The 27,226-nt window shown below is 38.0% G+C and overlaps 3 protein-coding genes across 4 annotated transcripts in view; all 3 read right to left on the reverse strand.

Annotated features, from left to right (window-relative positions):
• Positions 1-2,145, reverse strand: part of cep85l (centrosomal protein 85L) — a 42,857-nt gene extending 40,712 nt beyond the window's left edge. The window contains exon 1 of the mRNA XM_079474859.1: positions 2,097-2,145. Within this exon, the coding sequence (XP_079330985.1) occupies positions 2,097-2,112 (16 nt within the window). The 5' untranslated portion in view covers positions 2,113-2,145. The remainder of the gene's footprint in view (positions 1-2,096) is intronic.
• A 2,983-nt stretch (positions 2,146-5,128) lies between these two features.
• On the reverse strand, positions 5,129-17,996 carry mcm9 (minichromosome maintenance 9 homologous recombination repair factor). The gene is made up of 14 exons (XM_079474857.1): positions 17,595-17,996; positions 16,837-17,210; positions 13,949-14,265; positions 13,743-13,824; positions 13,335-13,535; positions 12,635-12,760; positions 12,375-12,494; positions 9,530-9,704; positions 8,963-9,165; positions 8,267-8,470; positions 8,043-8,125; positions 7,814-7,959; positions 5,357-7,385; positions 5,129-5,259 (listed from the first exon to the last, which is right to left on the reverse strand). The coding sequence occupies exons 2-13, from the start codon at positions 17,153-17,155 to the stop codon at positions 5,984-5,986; spliced, it is 3,378 nt and encodes a 1,125-aa protein (XP_079330983.1). The 5' UTR covers positions 17,156-17,210; positions 17,595-17,996; the 3' UTR covers positions 5,129-5,259; positions 5,357-5,983.
• A 538-nt stretch (positions 17,997-18,534) lies between these two features.
• The window catches only part of fam184ab (family with sequence similarity 184 member Ab), a 71,834-nt gene continuing 63,142 nt past the window's right edge, over positions 18,535-27,226 (reverse strand). The window contains exons 16-18 of one of the 2 annotated variants that reach the window (XM_079474370.1): positions 26,434-26,551; positions 26,011-26,115; positions 18,535-19,180 (exon numbers count right to left, since the gene is read on the reverse strand). In XM_079474370.1, coding sequence (XP_079330496.1) covers positions 19,172-19,180; positions 26,011-26,115; positions 26,434-26,551 — 232 coding nt within the window. In that variant the 3' untranslated portion in view covers positions 18,535-19,171. Of the gene's footprint in view, positions 19,181-22,505; positions 23,792-26,010; positions 26,116-26,433; positions 26,552-27,226 lie in introns of those variants that run through there. The other variant, XM_079474369.1, reaches the window with a different exon arrangement.

Below are 27,226 nucleotides of genomic sequence, written 5' to 3' on the forward strand. Positions count from 1 at the left end.
GGTGAATTACACTACTACACTTAGAAAAGAATGGATCATTTTAAGGGCCACCTGTGTATATGGAAGCTGCAGTGAGGTGATGTATGAAGACATTCCAGCAGACTGTAGGGAATTCTGGCACTGGGTGACATCCAGGCCCGTCTCCACGACAACAGAAGCTCTGAGCCACAGTTGTGGCCCACTCGCACAGCAGACAGAGAAGCTACACTTCATAACACAAAGAGAGCTCACACTCTATTGCCAACAGTCGTGGTCTGTTGCTAGTCAAAACGCACTATACACAAATCGGCTAAGGCAATCGTTGCATAAGTTAAGATTAAGGCATTTAAAACAAACATCAAGCCACCTTAAATAGACCTTGAGCTGTATTTAGGGTCTGGGATATTTTAGAGACTTGAAATTGGGATCTTTTGATTTGGGTAAGTAATAAATTGGCCCGATAATTATAAATAAACTAACAAAATACAACAAAGGCACACACATCAACTTGAAATGGGAGATCGAACCAAAACTAATCATATCAGAAAAAATTTCTGAAAAAGTCAGAACAACAAAACTTTAAATATGTAATTTTTTAAAATAGAAATTAATTTAAAATTGTAATATTCTTGGATCTTTGGTGTTCCGAATGTTAATACCTCGGAAAAAGCACCCAGCTGTGCCAGCTGTGTTAATAATAACTCAAAACATGGTTTAGCACCATTTCATCATTTATCTTTTTACCCTCATGTCATTCCAAGTCTTAAAAAAACACAAAAGAAAACATGCTGGAAAGCAAATAATCCTGGAGCCACTGACTTCCACTGTATGGACACAAAACCATTAAAAAAAATCTTAAAATAACACCATCATTTGTATAATAATAAAATAACAAATCCTATCATGAATGAAATGAGAGTAAATAAATTATGACAAAATTATTATTTAGTGTTAACTATAAAATTATATTTTATATCACAATTTCATAATTTTTAAAGCTTTCCTTTAATATGAACATTTTAACCTGATTTCAAATATGCCACCCCAACTACAACCGTCCCTTGGGGCGAAAGCAGATCATACAAAAACATGCAAATGACATCATACGAATTTCATCATATTTAATATCATACCAATCCGTAAATGAGTAGTTATAAAATGCAATGGGATTCTGTATGGCAGGCAGTAAAAGTTTGGTGCATTCATGACAAAGGTAAGAAAACACCATTACAGATGTATTTGGCAGATTAAATTCAACAACAGCGCAGAGTGACATTTCTACCATGCTTTCCATAAACAACTCTCCCATCATTTTCCACCAGAGACCGTGTTTTAGCAGAGCAAAGCTCACCGTCCCTCTTGGAGATGAATGGACATTATTGCTACTCTACGCAAACAACACACTTCCTCTCGGAGGACGGTTCACCGTGTAAAAACTTCAACTCTGTCAATTTAACGCCCCTATTTTGCCTGTTTTTTCTAAGGTTTGGGACAGAACCAAATAAAGAATTCCCTGAGGGTGAGAGCGTGTGGGACTTAAAACAGGGCATGAAGAATCAGTGTTTTGTGCATGTTATCAGAGCATTGCAGACGGCACCCAGCCCCCACTTCCTGTCTCACTGCCAGGAAACCAATGGCTGCACTTCATCACACTGGCCCTGTACTTGCATACACTGTCTATAGCAACAATACCAGCTTATAGTCAAGCAAAGCCAACGTACTTTTAGTTTTAGGCCACAGTTGTCATAAAGCAACATCTATTTAGCAAATATACATGGGTTCCAGCTTACGATTCTGACAGGCTACTGAGGTAAGTACAAAAAACTTTTCAAAAACAAATTCAGCCAAATTCAATTCAAGATAAAATGCAACCTATGATAGTAATAAAAGCAAGTCATTCTGTAAAGGGTTTCCATCTTAGAGCTTTATTCTAAATCATAAACCATGAAAGGTCAACTGCATTCATTATCCAGCGTCTCACAGCCTATTGCAAATTCAAATCTGTTCAATTGTCAACATAATATCTAAACCCCATTCTACACAGCCTGGAACGGACAAAATAGTGACAAATAGTCCAATTCAAAAGGAAAACAAAGTCATACAAATGTAAAACTTACAGTTGTTGGTCGTCATAGGAAATGCGCGGTATGCAGAAGTAGCGCGAGGAAGTGGTTTTTGCTAAGCATACGGTAACTTGTACCGCTTCCAGCCAATGATATCGCATACAACTCAGACAATTTTTTTAAAAGGTGTGGCAAAACTACTTGTTTCAGAATGTGAGCATTTTGTTCAAAGATTTTATTCATTTTGTGAAGCACCTGTTTTGATTTGCTTTAATAAGCTTCCCACGAATGAGAAGCAAAAGTAATATGTTGTGAAAAACTCATTTAAAATGCTTTGGTTATTGAAAACTTGTGTTTGATGACCATTAGCACGTTTGACCTGCAAAGGTCAGACCAAAGGCTTTTAGTGGCTCTTGTTAAACACATCACAGCGGGAGGCATCTGGTCTCGGCAGGCATGCTGGAAATCACGGTTAAAAACCAAAATACCTGTCCATAATGGATATTTATGAGCAGTTCGCCAATCTAGAGCAGATTGTCTCAACTTGTATGTAAAGAAACATTGTACTTAAAAATCATGTCATTCAAAACCTGTATCTGACTATTTTCTAGTGGCACACAAAAGAAGACATTTTGAGAAATGTCTCGGTGGTTTTGTATCCATATGAAAGTCAATAGCCATCGATGTTGTTTGTTTACCTACTTTCTTTAGAAGTAACTAGTACAGGTTTGGAATGACATGAGGGTGACTAAATAATGAATTATTGTGGAGCGAACTGTCCCTTCAAGAATGTGAGTCATGAAGGATGTTGCACATGTTACAAAGTTTGAGTCAGTGTGTCTTGGTCATGAACTCCAGCTAACAGGCTGTTAGTGTGCAAAGGATGTGTTGCCCAATATCACAGCTCACAAGCATGTCATTGTCAAAAACATCAAACTTTTTATTTCACATTAAAGGAGCTGTGTGTAATTTATTTGGATATATTGACAGAAATGCGATATAATACACATACATATGTCTTCAGGGGTGTATAAAGACCTTACATAATGGAGCGTTATGTTTTTATTTCCTTAGAATGAGCTTTCTCTATCTACACAAACACACACGCCACGTGTCCCCTTACAATAAATTTGCCATGTTGTTTTTTACAGTAGCCCTAAACAGACAAACTGCACTTCAGAGCATTTCGGAAATACGTTATCTCCTTATATGTGTGATAACATGGCAATATCTTAGTCCTGTGTCAGCTTTCGTAGTGCTCCGAATGTGAGGAGTGAGCCGTTAGTTGCAATTTGCAACCCCACTGCTATAGAACCCATGAAATTTCGTACACTGGACCTTTAAAAACAAACTGGAGTGCTCACTTTGCAAGATGAAGCACAAAACTCCCACAGTTCTGTCAAACCTGATTGAAGTTTTACCCCTGCAGCATCCTGGATAAAAATAATGCAAAACAAGCTGATTTAACCTACAACAGGTTTCTTTAACCTAGTTACGAAAGATCTGTCAGAGCAGCCTTTTGATGGCATACGACCGTAACGTCTCAAAAGTTTACCTGTGCCAAACAGCATTTATATGACTTATTCACCGAGAGACTGTGACTCATACATTCCAATGCCAGGGTTTCATTACTTTCCCCAAAGGTGGAGTCCAGCTCTGGGATAAATGGAAAATAACAGGTTGTCCCAAACAAAGCATCAGCTCTTCTGAATTGGATAGAAAAGAATAGAGTTAACTAAAATCAGTTTGAGATGTCATTCAGACATGCGTTTCTGACATGAGCAGACACATCCACTGAGACTTCAAAACAAGCTGATGTAAAGCTGAACGGTTCATGTATTTAAAATAAAAATAGTCTGATCCAAAAGCCTGAGAACAATAAGAATAAATGTGCATTTTCTTACCACAATTTTATTGACAAGTTTTTTAAAATGTTGTACTAATTATCAGTATGTTTTATTACAAATTGTAATAGTACCCTAATTGAAATGGTAAACAAAAAAAATCTGAATTTGTGTGTACATGTTGTGTTCCTTTAACAGGATGCATAGTCAAATATACATGTACAGTTTCGTATAAGGGTACTAGGAATATTTGGCAAAATTATTCAAAACAAGTTTTTCATTAGATTTTAATTTCAGATGTGTGTACCCTTCTGTTTACGGGAAATTACGAATAAGGATGTTCTTCGTGACAATTTTGAAATACAAAGAGTCATATCTACTGCAGTTATTTAAACATTAAGAATTTGGTGTAAACAAATGCAGATGAAAATGTTAAATTACGTGTTTTCATCTTCAATCTGGCCAACCCCCCCAAAAAAGTCATGTGGTGAAATGTGAATTAAATGTTTAAAATCACCGCCCAAAACCTTTAGTATTTAAAGTGTTTAGAAACTAAGTATTTGCATTTCATTGAGTTTTGGTGAGCAATCATCTCATATTTTTGTTTTATATTTTATTTTATAAATTATTTTCCCAGAAAGTGGCAAAAAACTGATATAAATGTTTCCAAAACGCCATTCACTAAAGCATACTGCAAAAGAGATTCATATTTCAGCCACAAAAATTATATGCATGCTATTTTAATTTAACAATAACTGCTGTTACTGGCATCACATGAAAAGTGGTCGTTTTAAGTAATCGACCCATTTAGCTTTTCTTTCACAGACTGGCATTACTTTTTCCAAGAATAAAGCAGACCCTTCCAAAAAGATTAGTATTGATCAATGGACTACATCAATAGTAGACATTCTGGCAACACAAAGCTAAAAATGAACCTGAATCCCCTAAAACACAAAAAGCTCCCAATAGTATAATGCCACAGAAATGATGTAATGGTAAATTTGGGGTGTAAGTATCCTCGGTGGCACATTAAGACACCAAATCAATAACGCTTCATTATTGATAGTGACACTGATCCATCTGCAGGAAGTTTAGAATCCATTAACGTCTCATCTTACCTCTCTGGACCGTACAGAACACCGCAGCTTTTATGACTACAGACCTTGACCCTGTCAAACAGAAGGTTTGACGTCACACAGTAAGTCTGACTGGCAAAGGAACTGACCTCATAGCTGAACTTATGGCACAACAAAAGCTCACATCAATATATGCATCAGTGGATTTGGAAAGCTGGCCTGATGGTTATTGCACGTTGTGGAGCTTTTTCTGGTGGTGTGAATTTGAATCCAGCTCGCTCCATTTCTCAACTTTTCCTATGGATAAGTGGCAAAAAATACACATTATATACGTCCAAACATATGGTGCATTGTTTTGGTATGATGATAAGACAATCTTTTTACACTAACTGACCTTGGGGAAGGCGCCAGTGTTTCTCAGATCTCCTGACGCTGCAGATCCTGTGAAGCAGGAACGGGAACAATCCTGTTATCCTTACTGCAGTACCTTCGTTCCTTACCTCCCAAAGGAATGCGATCCGTCACTATGACAACAGACAGCATCTCTTCCCCATGGTGTCATGTACCATTCTCTAGGGCTCAATCGTTCTTCAATTCCTTATAACATTTGTCAAGCAGCAAACACTATTTTCTGAATTATTCAACTTTCCTTGTGCTGCAAGTCGCCATAACCAAGATTATGTTTGCCAGCAGGTTGCAGACTATTGTTAAACAACAAACTGCTGCAAGGCATTTGTAAAACAGTCACGAAAAACTCTATAGTTAGTTATGGTTGCACGAAAACTTCAATAATAGTATAAAGGCAGGCTTCAGGGAAAAATAAAAATTAAAAAGTGAACTAAAGAAACAAATGAATATTATTTTTACTGAAACAAACCAAAGAAAACTTCAGTCACAGAAAAGATTTGGCTTAGCCACTTGGGTGCACACATTGTTGTGACATTACATCACGGTTAAAAGAAAAACAGACATACAAATGATTGTCTTACATTGTATTTAACAAACAACAAACTCGCTACACTCAATTCCATTCAACATCCAGGTCATCATCATCATCCAAGACAGATGAGCTGAACAGAGAATGACCAGTGAGGAGTCCTGCGGGACCCCTGGAGCCCAACTCAAAACATCTCCTCTTCATTGGGTTCCCAGCGGTCTGTTCGGCCGCTTTATGTATACTAGAAGTTTCTGTCCTGGCGTTCCCTGTCTGTGGTGTGATGGTCCTGATTTCAGTTGCTTCTGCTGTTATATTTTTCTTTGCCAGCAGGGTTGTGTTTTTCTGTGACCCAGTTATGTGCGCTAAAGAACTGGTGTGCGTGTTCACGAGTTCTTGTTGTGTGCTTGTAGTCGTGATGTTCGAACTGGTGCTCGTGACAGTTTTGGCCTCCGGTGGAGCTGGTGTTGTTTTCTCACCGGGCTTTTCCTCAGCTGAAGCAATGAAAGAGAATCTGGAGAGTTTGGCCAGGGTGGAGCTGGCAACCTTAGTCTTTGTATGGTCCTGTTTTATGGGGGATTGTGGACGATTATTGCTATCGCTGTTCTCACCTGGAGAAAAGCTGTTCGGTCTCAACAGCAGATGTTGGTGATTTTCGGTTTCCCCCGATCTTCCTTTTTTAGCTCTGCTGTCCTTACTGAAAACCTCTGAGGAAAAATCTTTGGGTTTGTTTTGATCTCCTAGTAGGGGTTTGTCTTTACTACTGCTGCCCTCTGCTGGTCGACATGGGTCTGACCGAATTCTCTCATCTTTTTCTCGCATTTGAGGTACGGCAGGTTCTGTCCATTCGTGAATATTGTCTTTTAGAAAGATGCTTGAACCGGTGTGACCAGCTGACTGATCTGCATGAGTCAATCTATGTCTGGGCTTAAAGGTGAAGCTTGTGAACTTGGAACGCAAGTTCTCCGGACTCTCAGGCTCCTGGTCCATCTCGGGTAGACTGATGGCGGGGCGTTTCCTATTAGAGGGTTTCTTTCCCACCATGGGTGTGCTGTGGGAGGGAACCATGTCTGAAATATACATGTTCTCTGAATCTCCCGTTCTGTCCTCGGTCTGTAGGAGAGACGCTTTCATCTCTTTCAATCTTTTGCCTCGGAGCTTTTTGTAGCCCCTGTCTTTCACAGAAGCGGACTTGCCCTCCTCTTCCGTAGAGAAATCCACATCTTTCTCCCACGCAGAAAGGCTGTTGCTAGGCAACTCCGACATGTGCTGTGCCGCCGCACCGTTCTGAGTGGAGGTGATGACGGGGGAAGTGTGAACAATGGTGCCGGTACCGGCCGGGCTGGATAATGAGCGGAACCAGTCCAGACCTGGGTCAGGTTCAGCAGGTCGCTCAACCTCATTGCGGTTTTCATGAGACGCACTGTCATTGGTGTGTTGGGAATGTGGTTCAACACCTTTAGGAGAGTCTGATCTTGTGTTCTGTAGCCTGAAAGGGTAGATGAAGAAAACTGTGTCAATCAGAAATTCAGAGTCAGGATTTTCGGGCACGTTTCAGTTAGATTTTTAACTTAAAGGGACAATTTGGTGAACGGTCACTTTAAATGCTCATAATATAAATAAGATGAACTTGTTAATTAATAATGAATATAAATGCAAAATTTCTAAATTACATAAAAAATAAACACTAATAAAAATGTATTAGACAATTTCATTAATAACATTTCCATATATTGAATATCATTAACGTGACTAATTATTAAATAAAAATACAAAAAGTTTAATTTAAGATAATTGTTTTATTATTCTCTCCTAGTCACTTTCAAAACTCAAAACTTTGACCATCGAAGGTGATACTCGTGGCACTAAAATGACACTTTCCCTTTACAAAATGCAAACGCAATATTTCAGTTTTACCTTGACAGTCTGTGGAGTTCTTTGTGAAGGATATCTGTCAGACCGAGCCTTTCAAGCACAATCTCACACTGTGTTCTGTACTGCTCACATGGATTTTCAGGAAACGAGGTGTGCAAAGCGCTCACGTTGCCGAGCAGAGCGCCACCCTGTGGTAAACAAAGTCAAAAACACATACTTAATCATTCATGATGCAAGACAAGTCAGGTTACGAATCGGCTTACGTACATACCTGCATGGAACACTCCATAACAGACACGACGATAACAGCGTCCTCCACCGTCACAGTCTCTCTGAACATCAGTCTGGCGTGAGCTGAAATACACAGATATTATACACAATGAGGTGACGCAAGCAATTTGATAGAAAGATGTGTTTGATTTTGTTGGTAAATGATGTGCAGTACAAAAATGAAATATTCAGAAAAGGCACAGACGGAAATATGAGGGGTCTGACCCTCAGCGAGGCGGATGAGACTCTCCAGCATTCGGATGGTGGTCCGGGCCGCATTGCGACTGTCGTTCTGTCTCTGAAGTTGATAGTAGCGACTCAGAATGACATTTGCCTCATGTGTCACACGAGGCTTGAGGCTTTTGATCAGGCAGAAATATGCCCTCATCTTCTCCATACTCCATAAACATGAAGACTCACTGGGAGCTCCTGAGGGAGAAACGCGAGGCAAGAGAAGTGAGACGGGAAGAGAGAGAGAGACGCAAAAGATTAATATTTTATAGATATGCAGTATCTATAAGAAATAGCAAGACTTCATCATTTACTTTTAGTTAGTATCAAAGAGATTCAGAATATAATTGAAGGCCGATCCTGGCCTTAAGGGGAAAGACTCTCGTGTTAAAGTGACATGACTAAGAACAAAATAACAAATACCGAACAGCCTTAGAGAAGTAATATAACAAATTTAAAGGTGAAAAGAGAGAAAAAGTGAAAACACACGAGTAACATAAAAAAAAAACATACAGAGTTGAGTGAGTTTCGAAGTTGAATCTTTAAAATGTTGAGGCAAGCATCACGATTACTGATGCTTGTACACATGTCGTTTATTATTAAACATACATGTGAACTAAAACAAATAAAATAAATGTGATTCTTAAAATACATTGTGACAGCATTGTATTATTTTTCTGTAGGACAAACCTTTATTTTGTAAAATGAAGGAGGAGATGATATTGTCCCACTCTGGGTTCTTGGTGTCCAGCAGAACCAGCACAAGGTCAAAGCGACTCAGGAGTGGACTGGCCAAGGCCACATTCACAGAGACGGACACATTAGGGTCATACTGACCCTTCGGGTTAGTAGCTGCCAGAATAGTGGTCCTTGTGTCTAGTTTGCACACCATTCTAGATAAGAAGAAGCACAGTTATAAGGATAAAAGGGTTCTCAAAAAACTATTAACTCACCCGCCTGTCATTCCAAACCTGTATGACTTTCTACCGAACACAAAAGAAGATATTTTAAGACTGGTGGTAACCAAACAACATTGATCCCATAGACACATAGACGTTTTTTACATTTACTTTCGTGTTCCACAGAAGAATCAAGTTGAATGGCACAAGGGTGAATAAATGGGCATAAAATATGCCTGTAGTTAATGACGCTTGATCCATCAGAAAGTGATTTCAAGTCGCTGTAAGTCAGGAAAGGAAATGAACTGAATATTTAAATGACTATCAAAGTTTTCACATCATTTCCCCCAGCGCTCACCCGGCTTTGGCCACGCTTATGGTTTGCTGCTCCATGGCTTCATGGATGCTGGTTCGATCGTGCTCTTTAATGCTGTTGAACTCATCGATGCAGCACAGACCTCCATCAGAGAGGACGAGAGCTCCGGCCTCCAGATGCCATTCACCAGAATCCTTCACAGCAGCCACGGTCAGACCTGACAAATCATACACAGCTTTATTATACCACACAAATTACACTGTATTTAAGGCACACTTCAGTATTTTGCTATGATGCAAACATTCAAGACCTGGTTTGAACAATAGGGCTGGGTAAAAAAAAGAAAAAAAGAAATCAATACAGGAATCTGCAAATCGATTCTTATGTCCGGCTCAGATCGCCAGCGACAAAGCGAGGCGATGTCATTCATTTAAATGGAGAAATGGCAACAGGATCGACACGACAAAGTTGAGATTTGGTCAACTTCATGCAAATGATGAGTGACTTTCGGGAGTGACTACCAACAGGAGTAAAGCAGCGGAGCTCACGTCATCCATCTCTCGTCAGTTATTGCAGAGTATGTTTATAAATGTCACTAAAGCAACCAAAGCTAGGAACGCCTTCTACCGACCTCTTAGCGACACAGTCGCTCGCTGTCCGATTGTACCTTTAATGTGCATGCTCCAGAGTATATCATGAATATTTTCTGTAATTCGCTTCTCTTCCTGTAGATGTTGCCATTGTTCACTTTACTTCAAATAGAGGGTCATGGTGGAAAGTCCAAAGAAACGCTTTACATTAGGGATGCTCCGATCCGATATTTGTATCGGGTATCGGCGTCGATACGTTATAAAATTCTAGATCGGGTATCGGTGCAATTTGTCACCGATACCCGATCTGACATAAAATTTGTGCTAGACGATGTAAAAGTTCATGGAGACACCGGCGCTTAAACTCTCTCGTGGGCGGCTGTGCTTTGCGCAACGTGTGACATCATACGCTAGCAACGTGTGACATCATACGCTAGCAACGTGCTCTGTACGTAGTGCACGTGAACATATAGCAGCGAACAGCATGGAGCGAGCCAAAATATCAGTCATTTGGAGTTATTTTACAACAGCTACGCCAATAAGTTCCACCGCTTTTATTGTTATGGATGGGCAACCGCTGTCCGTCGTTGCGAATAATGGCTTCAGACTCCTTATAAACCACCTGGAGCCGCAGTACGACACGCCGAAGCGTAAATATTTATCTGATATTTATCTCTACCTGAACTGTACCGAAAAGTCTGCAAACACATATCAGAAAAAATTAAAGATGTCAATGCGGTGAGTTTTACAACAGATATCTGGAGCTGCGACGTGTCCCCCGTGTCGCTTTTAAGTTTAACCGCACACTGGTTGGATGAGAATTTTGTGCCACAAAATGCCACGTTAAATGCAACAAACATGTGCAGTTTTACTAAGCTAGGGAAGCTAGTGTTTTATTCATCTGTTTCTGTGTTGGATGTTACATTTTATTTTCACTAAACTTTAGTTTAGTTAAGTGGACTTTGCTTTAGTGACTAAAGCATTAAAACGATCTGATTCATGTTATTTTGAATATCGAAAGCAGTAAAGCTATTACTTTTTAGCTCAATTTCAGCTGCTTTATTGCGAATTCATTTTTTTATTATTTTTGCACTTTCTTAAAAATTATTAAGAGATTTTGTTTCCATTTATTTATACCCGTTTATCAAGCTAGTGAAGCTGTTGTTTTATTCAGCTGCTTAATTTGCACTTTCATTTTGAATGTCTTGTCCAAAGATAGTGAACACTTTTGTGTTATTTTTCATTTGTTTTGTTGGTTTAATAAACTATTTACTAAATTTGTGAATCATTAGTTTGTTATTTTGTTTTACGGGGTCAGGAAATTTATGTTAAGTCGAGCCTGATGTCTTGCACAGCAATGCACATAGTTTATTAAGTAATTGTGCACTTTAAAATTTTTACCTTAGTATCGGATCGGTACTCGGTATCGGCCGATACTGAATCTCAGGTATCGGAATCGGAAGCAAAAAAGGTGGATCGGAGCATCCCTACTTTACATGGGCATGTTTCAAAATGTTTTGAATTTTAAACACTGTTTTATTTCTGAACCATGTTTCAAGTTACTAATAAACAAAAGTTTTTAAGATTTAAACATTTATTATTTATAGTTATGCGTTAGGGTTAAATTACCCTTTTCGTTTCATTCTATGAACTACCAACACGATTTCTCCAATATTTTAAATAAAAATATTGTTTCTGTTTGCATTTATTTACAGAAAATGAAAACTGAAGAAACAGCACAAAATAACTGAATAGATGCAAAGAGAACAAGTTCATATACACTTTCAAGCAACACTACAGTCATATTTGTACATTTAAAAAGTTAACCTCGATTTTTATCACAGTTTTCATGTCTTGTCATGCTGTCAGTCTTTCACATTCCTGTTGGATGACTTTGTCATTCCTTTTGTTGAAATTCAACAGACACTGGACTGAAATGACCACAATACAGCTAGAAATAGTGATTAAATAAAATTATAAATTTAATTGATATGTATATATTTTTAATTCCCCCGATTTTCATACTGGTTACTACTGATGCGCGGATTGTGGTTAAATCCACGGGTCAGACGAATAAAAGTTCATTCTGATTTATTGAGGTCATTAATTGTGCTAACATTAACTACATTCTCTAAAATATGAACATGTTTTAAATGAATTTTCATCAGGCAGACGGGCACAAATTTGCAGACTTTGATAAAAAAAATGTGTTGATTTGTTTAAAACAGCGGATTCGGGTGACATTTGAGCTGATGCGCATCTCTACTGGTTACAGAGACAGGAAAACATGTAAAAACCTGCATTAGTGGATCCAATTCCAGCAGTAAGCACGGAGCGGGGTGTAATCTTTGCAGCATACTTCAGAAACTGTGACTTCCCAGTCCCCGGATCACCCACAAGCAGCAGATGAGACTCTCCTACAGAGAGAACACACTCTGAATCACAACTCTGACGTATCTATTCACAAGAGTAATACATTTTTGAAGCGCCCTTCAAACTGTGTTTTATAACAGGCAGAGATGTCAGACCGTCCATTATGTGGAGTGTGAGCACATACCTCGCACCTTGGTTCCAGAGGCGGCTATTCTCTGCACCCCACCAGCCAAAACCATAGCAACGGCCAGCTTGACGACATACATACCAAACACCTGAGGGCAAAGACTCATCAGGATTTCATTCCTGCCTTCAGAATGTCAAGAGAAAGAGAGATTTTAATTTGTAGATCCACACTGAACGCTGAGCGCTTTCAAAAGAGCCAGACTGAATGTCTGGGATCACTTTCTGTTAGCCAGTTCTGCCTGAATTGTGTTGCTTTTGTCTATGTTCATGGCTATAAGCATGACTAAGGTGTTAAAAGCAGTTGTTAGGGCATTGCTAGGTGGTTGTTAAGGTTCAAGTTAAAAGAGCCCACATTTCTGTATTCTATTTCATCATCAGGTAAGTGACATTTCTATGCCTAATTGTTCAGAAAAATAACACCTCCTTAACAAGCTAAATGATTTGTGATGGCATTTATGTCATGTTATGCAAGTATATATAAGTGCTAGACCAGATAAAAAGTGACACTAACAAGGGATTCAAAGATTGTAAGTTTCCCATTGACCTCACCAATTAAAGTTTCTCTCATAAAGAAAGGACTCTTCAATCTCTTCTAAATGTCACAGAAGAAACTTATTTATGCAATACCGTTTGTGCTAAATTGGCTTTGACAGATTCAGTAATTTCCCCTTTCGAGAGACATGATTTAAACTGCGTACCAGCCAGAGGGTCATTTTTGTGAACGTCCCAAAATTCTTCAAATTCCTTGTGAATGTCTTCCAGCACCAGCGCGGTGGTAGACTGCTCATTATTGACCTCGATGTAGTTTGCTTTCAACACGATCTCCAAATCGCAGCGACAATCCTGAAACATTGGCTTCCAGCGATGACAGACAACTCCATACACGGTGACATCATCACCTGCCGGACACAAATTACATCATGAAAAACACAGGCGCTGATGTCACCTTACAATTATTATCTGTAAAGACAAAATAAAAGTCAAGTACACACGTGTTGGGAGAATATATAATATATGATCAGGAACGATCTTAAGATGATCTGCAGGTCAGACTGCAGTAGATACTACAGATAACTACAAATAACACATCTAACCACAACATTTACCGGATTTGCAGCTGTCCACAAGATCATCTTCCAAGATGATGATCATGGATCGTGGGATACTGCCTACCGAGAGTTTCTGCACCTGTTGGTCATTGTCAAATACAGAAATGTCTCGTTGTTTGGCATATTTCTTAATGTCTTAATTACTGACATTGTTACGATTACAAAACAGATAAGACTGGACTCTGAGTTGTTCTACATTTCACCTGCTCTTGGATTTTGATCTCCTGGTAGTCCTTGCAGGCGGCTGGTGCAGCGTCACTGCCTGACAGGCAGGTGAATTTGAAAGAATTACACCCCTCTTCATTGGGGCAGTTGGTGGGGTTGGTAAAGGTGTAATATTGCTCAAAATCGGCCTGCATCGAGAACACATGCCGGCACTTATTGCACATGTAGTCTCTCTCGTACTCCAGCACTTTTGTCACGCTGGTGCGTATGACCGTTCCCGTAACGCACAGAAAGTGGCCGACGTCTCTGGCTTTTGGTATGTGATCTCTGGTCATCTCGGGACACACGGGTAAACCTGCAAACATGCGGCAAACCTGTTAATAACAAATCACTTTCAAAATATGTAAAGTCTGGATAAATGGACAAAACAAGAATATTCTACTTATTCTACCATACTCAATTCATTTTTTATGCATGAAAATAATGACATATGTACAATAATCAATGATATACAATTATTATACAAAATTAGCATGATTGTAAATCTATGTATTCTTTTTTTTATACGTTTCCTTTTTTATATATACTGTTATTTATTATCCATACTTATTTTCTTTGGTCCCTAGTGTTGGTTCTAAACTATATTTCCTGTAAAGATTCTTTGCAACAATGCAAATCAATGAAAAGTGTTAAAGAAAATAAATTGCATTGAATGTCACAAACTAAAACTATCAACAGACAAAGTAAAATTATTCTATAAATTTTTTTCCAAACTGAAAAGCAAAAAATTGTATTGAAATTAGTTACCCCAAAACAAACATTTGTACACTTTTGTTGTGTAAAATATATTTCAACAGAAGATAAATGCAATGCTCATATTAGTCGCTAGGGGTCAGTGTAATCCCATTCGTTTTAATGGTGCTCCTGCTTGAGAAAGCATAATCTACTACTGCTCAATGGCACTGCATATTTTTTGAACAAAAAATAAAATAAAGAAGTTACAAAGTCTTACGCTTTCTTGCATTATAAATCAACTTCATATTTGAATATGACCTGGCAAGGCATGATTGCATCATAAAACATAAAAAGTCACTCAGGCAATGAAACATTATTTTGTCTCAGTCCTTTAAACCACAGCCAGATTACAGGTTTTGGTAAAGTGTGTCACGTCTGCGGGGCTACAGATGAAGAGCGTGTAATTACAGGTGACGCCAATTGTCTCCTTGAGGATGAGAGAAATGCATTTGGCTTCATCACACATGCAATACGATACATCCCACATACACCGGGGATCAAACACATCCCTCCATCTCAGCCTACACGACATCTAAAACTATTTTTGTGTTCTTGTCCTGCGTGTCAAACGGCACTTTTTATAGATAGGCAGATTCAGGGCAGGGCGATATATTGGAAATCACAATACATTTTAAATTAACAAATAACTAATGCAGCGATTTAACAATTACATTTAAAAAGGTTGATCAAAAATGTTTTAGCAACATAGTTAAATGTGCATAAATAAGTATGCATTCAATATGACTTAAAATAACAAAATAAATAGTATTGAAAGAATGGCTTGATTATTTAAACTAGATTTTTACTATATTTTATAAACAGTTGATCTGAAAACTTGGCAAATGCATGACTATCAAAATAAATATTATTGTCAAAGGCTGAAAAAGATTCAGATATAATATTTATCTATATCGGTCAGCCGAGTGGATCTCACAAAAACTCTCTATGAGGTCCGTCATGCATGCACCTGCATATAACATATTACTCAAGGAGTAAAAATATCAGGACACATTACATGATTCTTTATTATAATATGGCCAATGGACTACAGGGCTTTTTCTGTCTGTCTGTCCTATTTTCAGCCTCCCCTTTTATATTCAAAGCACGTTGGCTGAAGTCTGCACTCTGGCTATTTATAGCTCTCCTCCGTCCACAAAGGCAAACGGGATGAAACATCCAGGGATCAGGAAATGTCTTATTATTGCTGACACATTCCCTATGGACGTTTGCGTCTTGGCTCCACAGGGCCCGATAACATTTACATGTGATGTCAGCAGATCTTTGAGTGCTGCTCGCCCATATAAAAGCTATTGCCACATTTCCGTTGCCTTTCATGTTGCCTTGAAAGCCCCCTCACATTTAATGGAGCTGCTCTTTTCTCCGACAGCCATGTCTCTGACCTCTCAGGTTAGGCATCCGGATCGATAGACATCCCACAGAGCTGTTCATCTTGTTTACGTTCACACCTAGTCGAAGCTTCATCTGATCTCCCTCCAAACCCACCAGCCAACATCCTGATACATAATGAGACTGTTGTAACAGCAGATCAGCATATCGCGTGCATGCAATATGACACTAGATCAGAGGAACCGACCGTGATAACAGGTAACAGTTCACGGCGGGACAAATGAGCTGTCTGCCACGGTGGGTTGTGGCCTGATGGCTTCTAGTGTTGCAAACTCGGATCTTTGTAATGTATTGACAAACTAAAAGAGCGAATGAAATTGACAGTCTGCACCTTTAAGGCAGCATAAATCTACCGGGCAAAAAGTCACGCTGAAAGACAACAGAAAGCATGACACAAATACGAATGGATTAAATGGTTATAATGGAAAGTGTATTGTTTTTTCTTTCATCCTTATTCAATCATTTTTCCAATTTACTCACCCACGTCATTCCAAACCTGTACGACTTTCTATTTCTGGCAGAACGCAACAGAAGATACTTTAAAGAACGTCGGTAACCAAGCAACACCGGCTCCCATTGACTTCCGCCATATGGACACAAAACCACAGAGACATTTCTCAAAATATCTTCTATTGTGTTCCACAGAAGAGTCATGTAGAGGTTTGGAACGACACGAGGGTATTTCTTTTACTGTAATAAAGAAGATGTACCTGAACCCGCTTACCTGATATTCTGACATGCAGGTGGTGTTTGAGTTTGAAGGTCTCCTGTCGTGGCGAACAGGACTGATATATTTTCAGAGCTGCTCTTTGCAGGGCGCTGTCAAATATAGGCAGCACCTGGCTGGGAAACGCATTGAAACACTCTCCAACCTCCATGTTATCTTCAAATAACGTCATGGCGTTCACCAAAACAGGATGGTGGCCATCCTCGCTGGTCTCCTGGAAGATGTGAAGGATGTCTTGCATGTGGTGCTCCATCACATGGGTCTCAAACACCAGTCCTATGAAGGACACCTGATCGGGACTGAGCATCGTGTTCATTTGAGAACCAACTCAGTGGGATTTAACCAAATTAATCGCTTTGGCATGATGTAACCTGGAAGGAGGAGTTGAAATGTATATAAAATACAAGCTACGTCCCTTACAAAACTCACCATAGTTTAACAATGGTAACCCATAGTAACCACAAATGTAGTGATATCTTATTTCAGCAGCCATAGTTTAACAGTGTCATTGAACAGTAACCATATGTGTAGTAACACTACTGTAATATGGGTCAAACACAGTTTAACGATAATAAAACCATTATTTCTATACATTTCTTAAGGTATACTATTCGACTATATACGCAATAGACCTATAACGTTATAGTGAACTTGAAACATATACAAATTCATCATTATATGTTCGCATTTTCTTACAATTATCTTTCACTTTTGTATATGTTAAAAATAAGCACGTGCACTTTAGCTTGACTTACTTAGTTAACGCGTTCAATCCATCCCCGTTGTGCTTGCAAAGTAACTACTACACACTATAAAAACTAAATAAAACACACTTTCTTCCCCGCGACATTATATTTCACATACCGCAGAGCGATATTCACAATAATACCGCAGAGCGATATTCATAATAACAACATTCATTGACACATGGCTGACTGTAGCTTCCTGTTTCTAGATTTGGCGCTTTTTTGTCAGCGTCCTTTCTGTAGGGACTGCCTGAAGAAAAGCCTTGGATAAAAGAAAAGGAACAACGCTTTAAAGCTTGTGTAGTGTTTTAAAACCCCAATAGCTTACTCCACTGTTTTGTTTATTTTGATAATTGAATGTCTGCGTTGGGTGTGATAAGATAAACGACAAGCAGTAATGGGGACATCCCCCTTTCTCGATAAATGGTATGACCCACGAAAACAGGAAAAGGTTTGACGCGAAGCCGCCATCACATCCGCCCGCAAGAATAAAAGTCCCTAAATTGTTACAAAAATAAAGTCATTCGTAATTTAAACGAGATTTCTTTAATTAAATGATTATTTGTTTATAAGTATAGAGAGAAAATGAACAAGCTGTCGTATTGTATAAAGTGAATCAGTGAAAAAGAAAATCGAAACAGTCCCATAGTTATCCTCTTAGCCTCATATTTATTATTATATTCTTTCATTTTCCTCGTGTTATGTGTATGTTGTGTGTTTAAGAGCTCCTGTAACCAGAACAAATGCCATGCGTGTGTGTAAACATTGACGAATAAAGCTTATTCTGAAACTCAAATGTTTCTCCTTTCAATATTAACACATTGTACGCTTTGTTTGCAAATTCTAAAAAGTCTGGTGATGATGCAACTTTACACAGCCACCTCTCGCTTCCGCATTGTAGTTTGTCACCATATGCGGTCAATTTTCTTACATCAAGAAAAAGCCAAATGACCATAAAAGTGTTTATTTGTCATCTCTCAGGGCAATATGTGTTGATGTTTATGAAAATACAGGCATATTAAATCATACGTTCTCAGCTTTTGGCTCATTGAATGGTGAAAGTTCCCTCACATGACAGACACACGTCATTAAATGTAACAATAATTATTTATTCTTACGCATACACCAGTAATATAAATATAAAATATGTATTTATTTTAAAATTAGTGAGACATCATTATATCTGTGTTGAGACATCCATACAAACAGTTTAATCCTACCAAAATTGAATATGCAGCTGTAACAAAGTCATTACGGTGGCATTCTAAAATTAGATACAGTAGAGACTATAACTTTATCTTTTTTAAACAAATAGTCATCAGCAGCATACGCACCACTCTATAGAAACTGCGGTTAAATGAAATGTCAAACATACCTATCATCACTGTAAAAACAAGAAACTCATTCACAGTGGGGAACTAAAAGAACAAATGAAAGAATGCGTTGTCAAAGAAGATATCACTTTTTTTTGTCTTTTTGTTTTGTTTTGGTTGACATGCTTTAAATGCAAAGGTCAGAAGGAGAAGTACTGAGCAAACCATTCTTGTCTCTGGGGGTCTGGAGAGGTGACGGGTGACTCTTCTCCTTCAGGAGGGCTGACGACAAAAAAAAAACACAAAGACAGAAAGAGAGAAACAGGAAGAGAGTGAGACAGGAAGAGATTTTCAAAAAACTGTAAACTGGTCTAGACTACAGGTTTTCTCCTTATTTGAGACACTTGAGAAACCATGTATTATGTTTTCGTATTTAACAGTAGTATTATTTTTCTCTTTCATGCATCCTTAAAGTAGAATGATGTGCTACTGCAAAAGTAAACCTATTGACAATAGAAAACCCAACAATGAAAATCAAAATTGTATTTTGCTTTAAAATGTTTGTGCCTAAACAACAGACCTCCTTGGTTATCACCCGGAATTCATATCAGTAAGATAAACGTATTTGTTTCTTTAACAAAGTCTTTACTTAAATTATATGTTTTTTCCCCTCAGTAGACATAACATATCTTCATTCATTTGGGACCTGCAGCTATTCCGGCTTGTTTCTTTCATATCTTCCCACAAAGCTCATAAAGGAGAATTCAATTTCACTCAAGGTGAAGTATGAGTCCGCAGCATGTGTCTGCGGTATCGACAACCTCCGGCACTCGGCAAGGTCCTCCGTACCAGAATGAACTTTCAATCCTGATTAATTTAGCCCTCAGGTGGACATATAAAGAAACGTTTATTTCTGCCTGTCATCTCTACTCCTGGAAACCAAGCATCTCTGTGCTGCGGCCAGAGATGCAAACTGCAGAAGCAAATGGCAAAAACGCACTCGAGGCTCATTTAAATATTTGTCAGGAAATTTTATCTCTGGCACTCTGGCCAATAGTTTTCCTGAGAAAATAATGTTCTGTATTTAACAGAGATTTCTTTCTAAGAAATTCCTAGAAAGAATAATAATAATACATTTAAGACTCGACTGGAACTTGAATGATAGACCTGAAGCTTGTGACAAATAACTTGAGACTTGATGAAGCATCAGAGACTTCTGGTTACAGCCGAACAATGTTTTTGAAATCAGGGAGATATAAGAGTTTCTTAACGCTATGACTTTTAGCAGAAGTTGAAAAACACCTTCAGAAACACAAATTTGTAGCTATAAACCTTTTTAACTCAAACAATCCGGTCTATTATTTTATGTACTTATTGAAGTGGCCTTTAACTTAAAGTTTTCAACTGAGATTTCTGGGGCTCCATTGACTACCATAGCAGAAATAATTATTGTGTTTTTCTTTGTTCTGTTGAACACAAAAGAAAATATTTGGAAGAATTTAGGAAAACAAGCAGTTGGGGAACCTTCGACAACCATTGTAAGTCAATGGTGCCCCAGAAATCTCAGTTGCTAACATTCTTCCAAACATCTTCGTGTTTATAGAGGTTTGGAACAACTTTCATTTTTGAGCGAACTGTCCCTTTAATGTCAGTAATGTACAAAGCTGAACAAAGACGATGAAAACACACCGTACAAATAATACTGTTTGCATCATTACTGATATCGACATTCAACCAGTGCTTGTGCAGTCAAACTTCTGATGCTGTTGGTGTTCTCGGCTCGAAACCTCATCTCTATTCTCTTATATCTCCAATGCAATCAATATGGTTTGCTCCCTGATGGCTGAGCTGCAGCAAACTCAATTTAACGCTCAATCGAGCATGTATATCAGCCCGTACAGAACTAATGCAACTTCTACCTGCACCAAGACAAAGGATGAGAAAGGTAAATGCCTTTATAATAGCACATCTGAAACCGAGCTAAAAATAGAGCGTCTGACTCATTAGCTAGTAATTAAGAGAAAAGTATGCAAATGAGCATCTAGAGCTGAATTTTAAATGCAAGAACCTTGTAAATGTGATGTAATTGTTTTTGTGGATGCATTTTAGACCATGGAAGAGTCATTTTTTGCCTAAGGAATGTTTAAAGGAATAGTACCCCAAATATGAAAATTCTCTCATAGTTTTCTCAACCATTACTAAGTTTCTTCAGTTGAACACATATCATTTTATATTAAAATGCCATCGTGTTATCCTGACTCTAAAAGCACATCCATTCATCATATACAGTAAGTAATGCAAATGACTCCTGCTTCTCAGATATTAAAGAAATATGTTTATGAGAATTAACACTTGTGATGGTTCACCCAAAAATGAAGATCCTGTCATCCTCTTGTTATTTCAAAGCTGTATAAACAATGGCCTAACCCATTCACTTTTATTGTATAGACACAAAACTAATGCCAACTCAATGGGTACCGCCATTGTTCGGTTACCTGCATTCTTCTAAAAAACTATTTTGAGTTCTGCTGTAGAAAGAAAGTCATACAGGCTTGAAATGACAAGAAGGGGAGTAAATGATGACAGAATTTTCATTTTCGGGTGAACTATCCCTTTAATATTTTGAGCTTACTGTATATAGCCTAGTGCATATCAATAGGTTATGTATAATAAACAAACAGATCATTTTGAATAAAAATTGTGAGCAATTTATGTGAGATTTACTTATTCGGGCAAACTATTCCTTTTTTTAAATCCCAGAGGAAAATATAAACGTTTTAATAGGTCATTTACACACGTCACATTCTTGAGATCTGATTAAATCATTTTTATTAATATTCATAATAATAAAGCTATACTCTAAATTGACTTTTAAACGGGTGATAAAAAGAAGCTTAACATTTAAAAATACGAGCCGTTTACCTTCTGTGAATGCAACCTGTGTGATCAGTCACAACGTCTTCAATTCCCATTTGGCAATATTTAAGATTTTTGTGAATATGACAGGAGACCCAGCTTGAAGTTAACCTCTGGTCTGTTTGTTTATCGTCCTGGCTAGTGGCTAACTATGTATATTTCACATATTTTATATTCACATTTTATCTATAATAATTGTATTAAATAAACATTTAGTTGATTTTCGTTAAATAATAATCGTATTTAATAAACAATTTGTTAAATGGGTCATGTTGCATTTAAGTTCAGCCAAGTACCGTTTCTTCTACTGGTAACCCAAAATAATACTGGCTAGTCATACTTTTAATTTGTCATTTACCTATTATTTACTTTCCTTGTCATCAAGGTCTTTATTCTTTGCAGATGTGTACCGGAAGTTAAGTTTGGGCCACAAAAGCGCAGTAACGTTCTTTTATGTTGTTAAGGTGGCTGTGAGAGCAGAAAAAAATGCCCCCCTGTCATGAACGTTGACTCGGAACGAGTGTCTCATCGGTAGTCTATCTCACTGCATCATCTGCAACTTATTTACATTCAGAGCAGCATGCACGCAGAAACACGCCACACCGCATCAGACGTGATGACACTTCCTGGGTCAAGAGCAGCCGCAGTAGTGATAGATCATCAAGTGAACACAGCAACACGTGCACACAACCACTGTAACAACATGCCAGTTAAAGCACAGCAATAGGCAGAAGTTTATTTTACAAAAAAATGAATATATGTATATTATAGTATCATAAAGCCAGAAGCAATGCAATTGCTGCATTCAAACAGATACATATAATGTTTATTGCTTTTTTTAATAAAAACATTCACAATAAGGCACAATAAGTGCAGTGTAGTGCAACGATCACGTGAGATGTTGTAGGACAGTCAAAGACACTTACACAACACATAAGTCATATAACTTCCATCACAAACACAAGACACGTACACCAACTCCCAGCATGCACTGTGGGGACACACATGCTTCCATTTGCATTCCAATGCCATTTCCAAAGCTCATGTATGGGACTTCAGAGAATAACATTACGCATACATGTACATCAGCGTTAAACTGAGGTATCTCTTTCATTTGCCTGATATTAAAAACGAAATCACAGGTGTTATGTTCGGAATGCATACTATGCAGTATATTCTGTATACCGCCGCCCACTGTTGTTTAAACAGTGTAGTATGTGAAAAGAATGCAGTATGCGATATCTTACGATATGCTGGGAAAATGTGGTAGATCATCCCAGAACTTGCACACAGAACATTCACATACTGTGCACAATATACACACTACATAACATAGTATGGTAGTATGCCATTCCGAACAAGTGTACTGTCGACAGCCAGAAAGAAAATGCGAGATAAATGTTATCAATGCTTTGCTTGGCAATTTAAATGTGTTGTAAGCAAAAGGAGCACATCATTTAAAATGGGAATCTTAACATGAACCCGGTCCAAGACCGGGCCGACACATTCATTATTCAAGTTAATTACTCGCTTCATAAAAGATCGGAGCCATAATTCCCGATTTCATGCCCTCTATTCCCATTTCCCCGATTACAGGGCCTGTTGGATGCGTGACTTTGGTGAGTTCTACTTTTGGCACATTAAAGGGATACCACAGCCACCTCTGAGCAGAAATAAAACGGTCAAGAAAGGGCTGCAAGTTGTGTTGTTTGTCCGCCAGCCTGTGGTGCAGAGAGCGAGGCGTCTGTCGTGATGAGGTGAGCCTCACCTCGTCAATTTCTTGGATTCGGTGAGAGGGGCAGATGGGGGCAGGGGTTTGCTCGTATTAGGCTCCAGTTGGTGAATGGGGGAGTTGGGTAAGGGTTCGAGGCGGGTGGGCTGGGGCTGGACGCTCTCTGTTCCTGAGGCCTCCCCATTGGCCCTAAGATTGGCTGAGCTGCTGAATCGGTTGGATGATTTGTCGTTCTTTCGCTTTTGCTACATGGGATGACAAGAAAAGCACCTTGAAGCTCTCAGACACTTTTAAATGAGTTTGATCTCACCAAGGCTCATCAATAAGGTATGACCCCGGTGGCACAGAAGCCAGCGAGAGAATTTCAGACAAGTTGAAAGAACCGTCTTTGTGTTTTAGTTGTATTAACCACTGAAAATGCGATTTAAAAAATCTGCCAAAAAGCTGAAATTTGTAACTTTTGACTCTCTATAGAACCTTAAAATGCAAATTTCGAGCTCACAAATGCAAATTTCAGGTTACTCAACACAATCTCATGGCAAAATCTAACTATTTTACGAGATGGCTAATTTTGGCAAATTCTTATGAATTTGTACGATCTCATTCGTACATATTAATGCGATTTTTTCGCACCAGTGATGTTGTGAGTGAGGTTAATGTGCGGGGTTAGGGGTGGGGCATTTATAGGCATTGTATGTTTTTGTAAAATTCATACATTCATGTACAAATTCATAGAAATAGCTTAAAATAGCTTAGAATTCCCATGAGATCAGCTTGGGTTACTTCATGTGCATCTTTGAAGTCAAATGACATCTGATACTGCTAAATCGTATAAGCCCAAACTATAAATTATTATATCAAATTATGGTAAATTATTAAATTAAAAAAAAAATATATATATTATATTTCAGAAATTCTTACCAAGGTCAATCTTGGCTGGCTAACATTGTGTTAAAAAAAACTTGTGATAGTCTTGCTGCATTTAAAATGATTTAAAAATGACATATCAAATATTATATATCAAACAATATTTATATACAAATATTAAATTTTAATAATATATACAAATGATACATATTTTAGAAAAAGATACAAATTTAATAATTCCCATGCAAAAGTGTGTTTATGAATTTCATAAAATTACATTAAACTGGTATAATTATTTAGTTTTCTTGTTCTTTCGTGTTTAATATTGAATTAATTTTAGACATTGTTAAGGCTTGAGAATTCATGAATGCGCAAATACAGTATTGCAAGAATGAATGAAGTAAAATATTTCATTACCTTATTCTTGCCTTATAAATGATAACTATACGTTATGAATAATACGTAAAACTTTACATTAACAAATTATTTGTAAAACTGACATTATCATGAAAAAAAAGATTTCTTTATGACAAAAATACAAATGTTCACAAAATGTTCAGCAACTGTGGCCTGCACTGGGAAAAATCATGAAAAATCCTTATTGTTGAGCCCTGCTTGCTTCCCGATAAACGGCCCATGAAAGTCAAGCTGGCAACATTCAGCAGAGGAAAACAGACGCTCTTAGCCAATCAAATCAAAATGAGTCCAAAGAGATGCATCAGAGGAAGAGGCTGTTGAAAATTTAGACTGAAAAAAGAATGGCTTGGAAAGCAAAGAAGAACTATGTCTAAACAGGAAGAGAACACGGGGAACAAGAGACGGGTAAACACACACGCACGCACACACACACACATGGAGACACATGTAATCACACACATTGGAAGTTATAGAACACAGATTAAGACGACGCTAAAAGTGATATATGAAACAAACTTCATCTAGAAATGATGATGTCATCATCATGCTCACAGTTAATCGCAGCATGTTTGTCTGTGTGCAGCCTATGACATCACCGCAGCAACACGTATCAAACATTCACAGTAATCAGAACATATTTAATATTTAAGCCAATGAGATTCCGCTGTGGGTGGAGCTACAGGAATCATGTGACGATCTCAAGAAGTCGATCAGCAATCAACGGTTCAGACACGGTGTGAGAAATGACATCATCAAAACATTCGAGACGAATGTCAGTCCCCATCCAGAAATTCAATTAAACACTAAACGCGAACATTTTCAAACGTGGAGATATTAAAGGTCTATTCCAAAACCAAGTGCGATGCCATGACACAGCTTGAAACTAAACTGCTACCTGAGGCGGGGACTTTTATTCTTGAAGCACTGGATTTGACAACAATTTGGATATGCCACGAGGGCAAGATGAGTTATTAATCAAAAAGTCCATTAGTAAATGTATATTTTATTATACATAAGATGATACGCACATAAGATATTGCCTGAGAATTTGTCCCCAAATGTATTATGTCTAAACCTGCTGTCTAGGTAGGCAGCTCACTAGATTTTGGGAAAAACCAGAAATCCCAAACTAACCAAAAACCAGCTTTTAAAATCCAGAGGTGGAAAAAACTAATCTTACCTTAACAAGCGGGTTAATGACACCGACGTTGGGGTTTGTGTTGAATATTTTGTTGAAGTTGGTCTCTCTGTTTACAAGCTCAAGCTGGTAAAACTTTTTATCATCCTGTAAGAAAAAGAAGATGCTTTCTTCTTATTAATGGCCACTAATCTCAACCATAGAGAGTGTTTCAAACAATTATGCATTTCAGATTCAGTTCATTGCAGGGCAATGAATTCACATTCATTTGTAATCATTTTTTCACAAGACGTAATGTCAAATGTAGTCTGGATTGTGGTGCAACTGATAAATTCCCTTTTTTTTTTAAAGCTGGTTACCGGAATATGTGACACTCTTAACTGGCATCAAATGAAAGATCACACTGGTCTCGTAACAAGATTCACAGATGAGGAATGGGATATTGAGACCGAGCATCTCTCTCACCACCAGCTTCTTGACCAGCGATTCTCTCTCGGCCACCATTTCCTTCAGTTCGGCTATCGTCTGCAGGTCTTCATGTCGACTCTCCCGGTTCCGAAATTTATCCTCTGTTCCCTCCAACCTGAGAAACACAGACATTTCCTGGAGATGAGAAACTATTCCTTTATCCACACAAAGCAAAAGTTCTCTTTCTTTACAATGACTCGGTTATCTCCTGGGTGAGAAATGGGAGCGTTAAGGCACTTCAGCTCAGCAAGAAAAGAAAGCTGAAGGCTTTGTGCTTTAAACAGAGAAATAATTGAAAGTCATTGATCAGAACAGATCAATGTAATGATATCAGCATCTACATTTGACTTCTTTCGGTGCTCTTGAGACTTCAGTGGTAATTTAACGCATCAGTTTCAATCGTTCTTTCATATAAAAAATGATTTGTGTTACCGAAGATCAATATCTCCATTGTTTCTGCATGTCTAAGGAATATTTATACATTTTGGTTGAATCTTGAAGAATTATTTAATGGGATGCTCCCCAGAGGAACTTTGCCCTCCCAATATTCCAAAAAATGAATTTCTTAGTAGATTTGTAAGTAAAGTAAAGTAAAGTAAAGTAAATATGCTGGCAGATATTTTTGCTTGTTTTACGCATAAACACTTATTTTTGATACTTTTTTTAAGAAAACAAGGCTAAAGATCTTAAGTCATTTTTCTAATCAATTGAATGTATTTTGATACAAGAATGAATAAATAATGTTTTTACTCTGAAATTTTTATTCTGTCCTCTCTTACTTTTCCAAGCA

The sequence above is a fragment of the Barbatula barbatula genome (assembly GCF_947034865.1).
Source record: "Barbatula barbatula genome assembly, chromosome: 15".
NCBI classification, from domain to species: domain Eukaryota; kingdom Metazoa; phylum Chordata; class Actinopteri; order Cypriniformes; family Nemacheilidae; genus Barbatula; species Barbatula barbatula.

Excerpts from the sequence above, each read along its gene's own strand:
- mcm9 (XM_079474857.1), bottom strand. The coding sequence starts at position 17,155 with ATGAACACGATGCTCAGTCCCGATCAGGTGTCCTTCATAGGACTGGTG. Across the intron at positions 9,705-12,374 it reads AATTGGATCCACTAATGCAG|GTCTGACCGTGGCTGCTGTG; the intron begins GTTTTTACATGT and ends ATGATTTGTCAG. Across the intron at positions 8,126-8,266 it reads TCTCATCCGCCTCGCTGAGG|CTCACGCCAGACTGATGTTC; the intron begins GTCAGACCCCTC and ends TGTGTATTTCAG.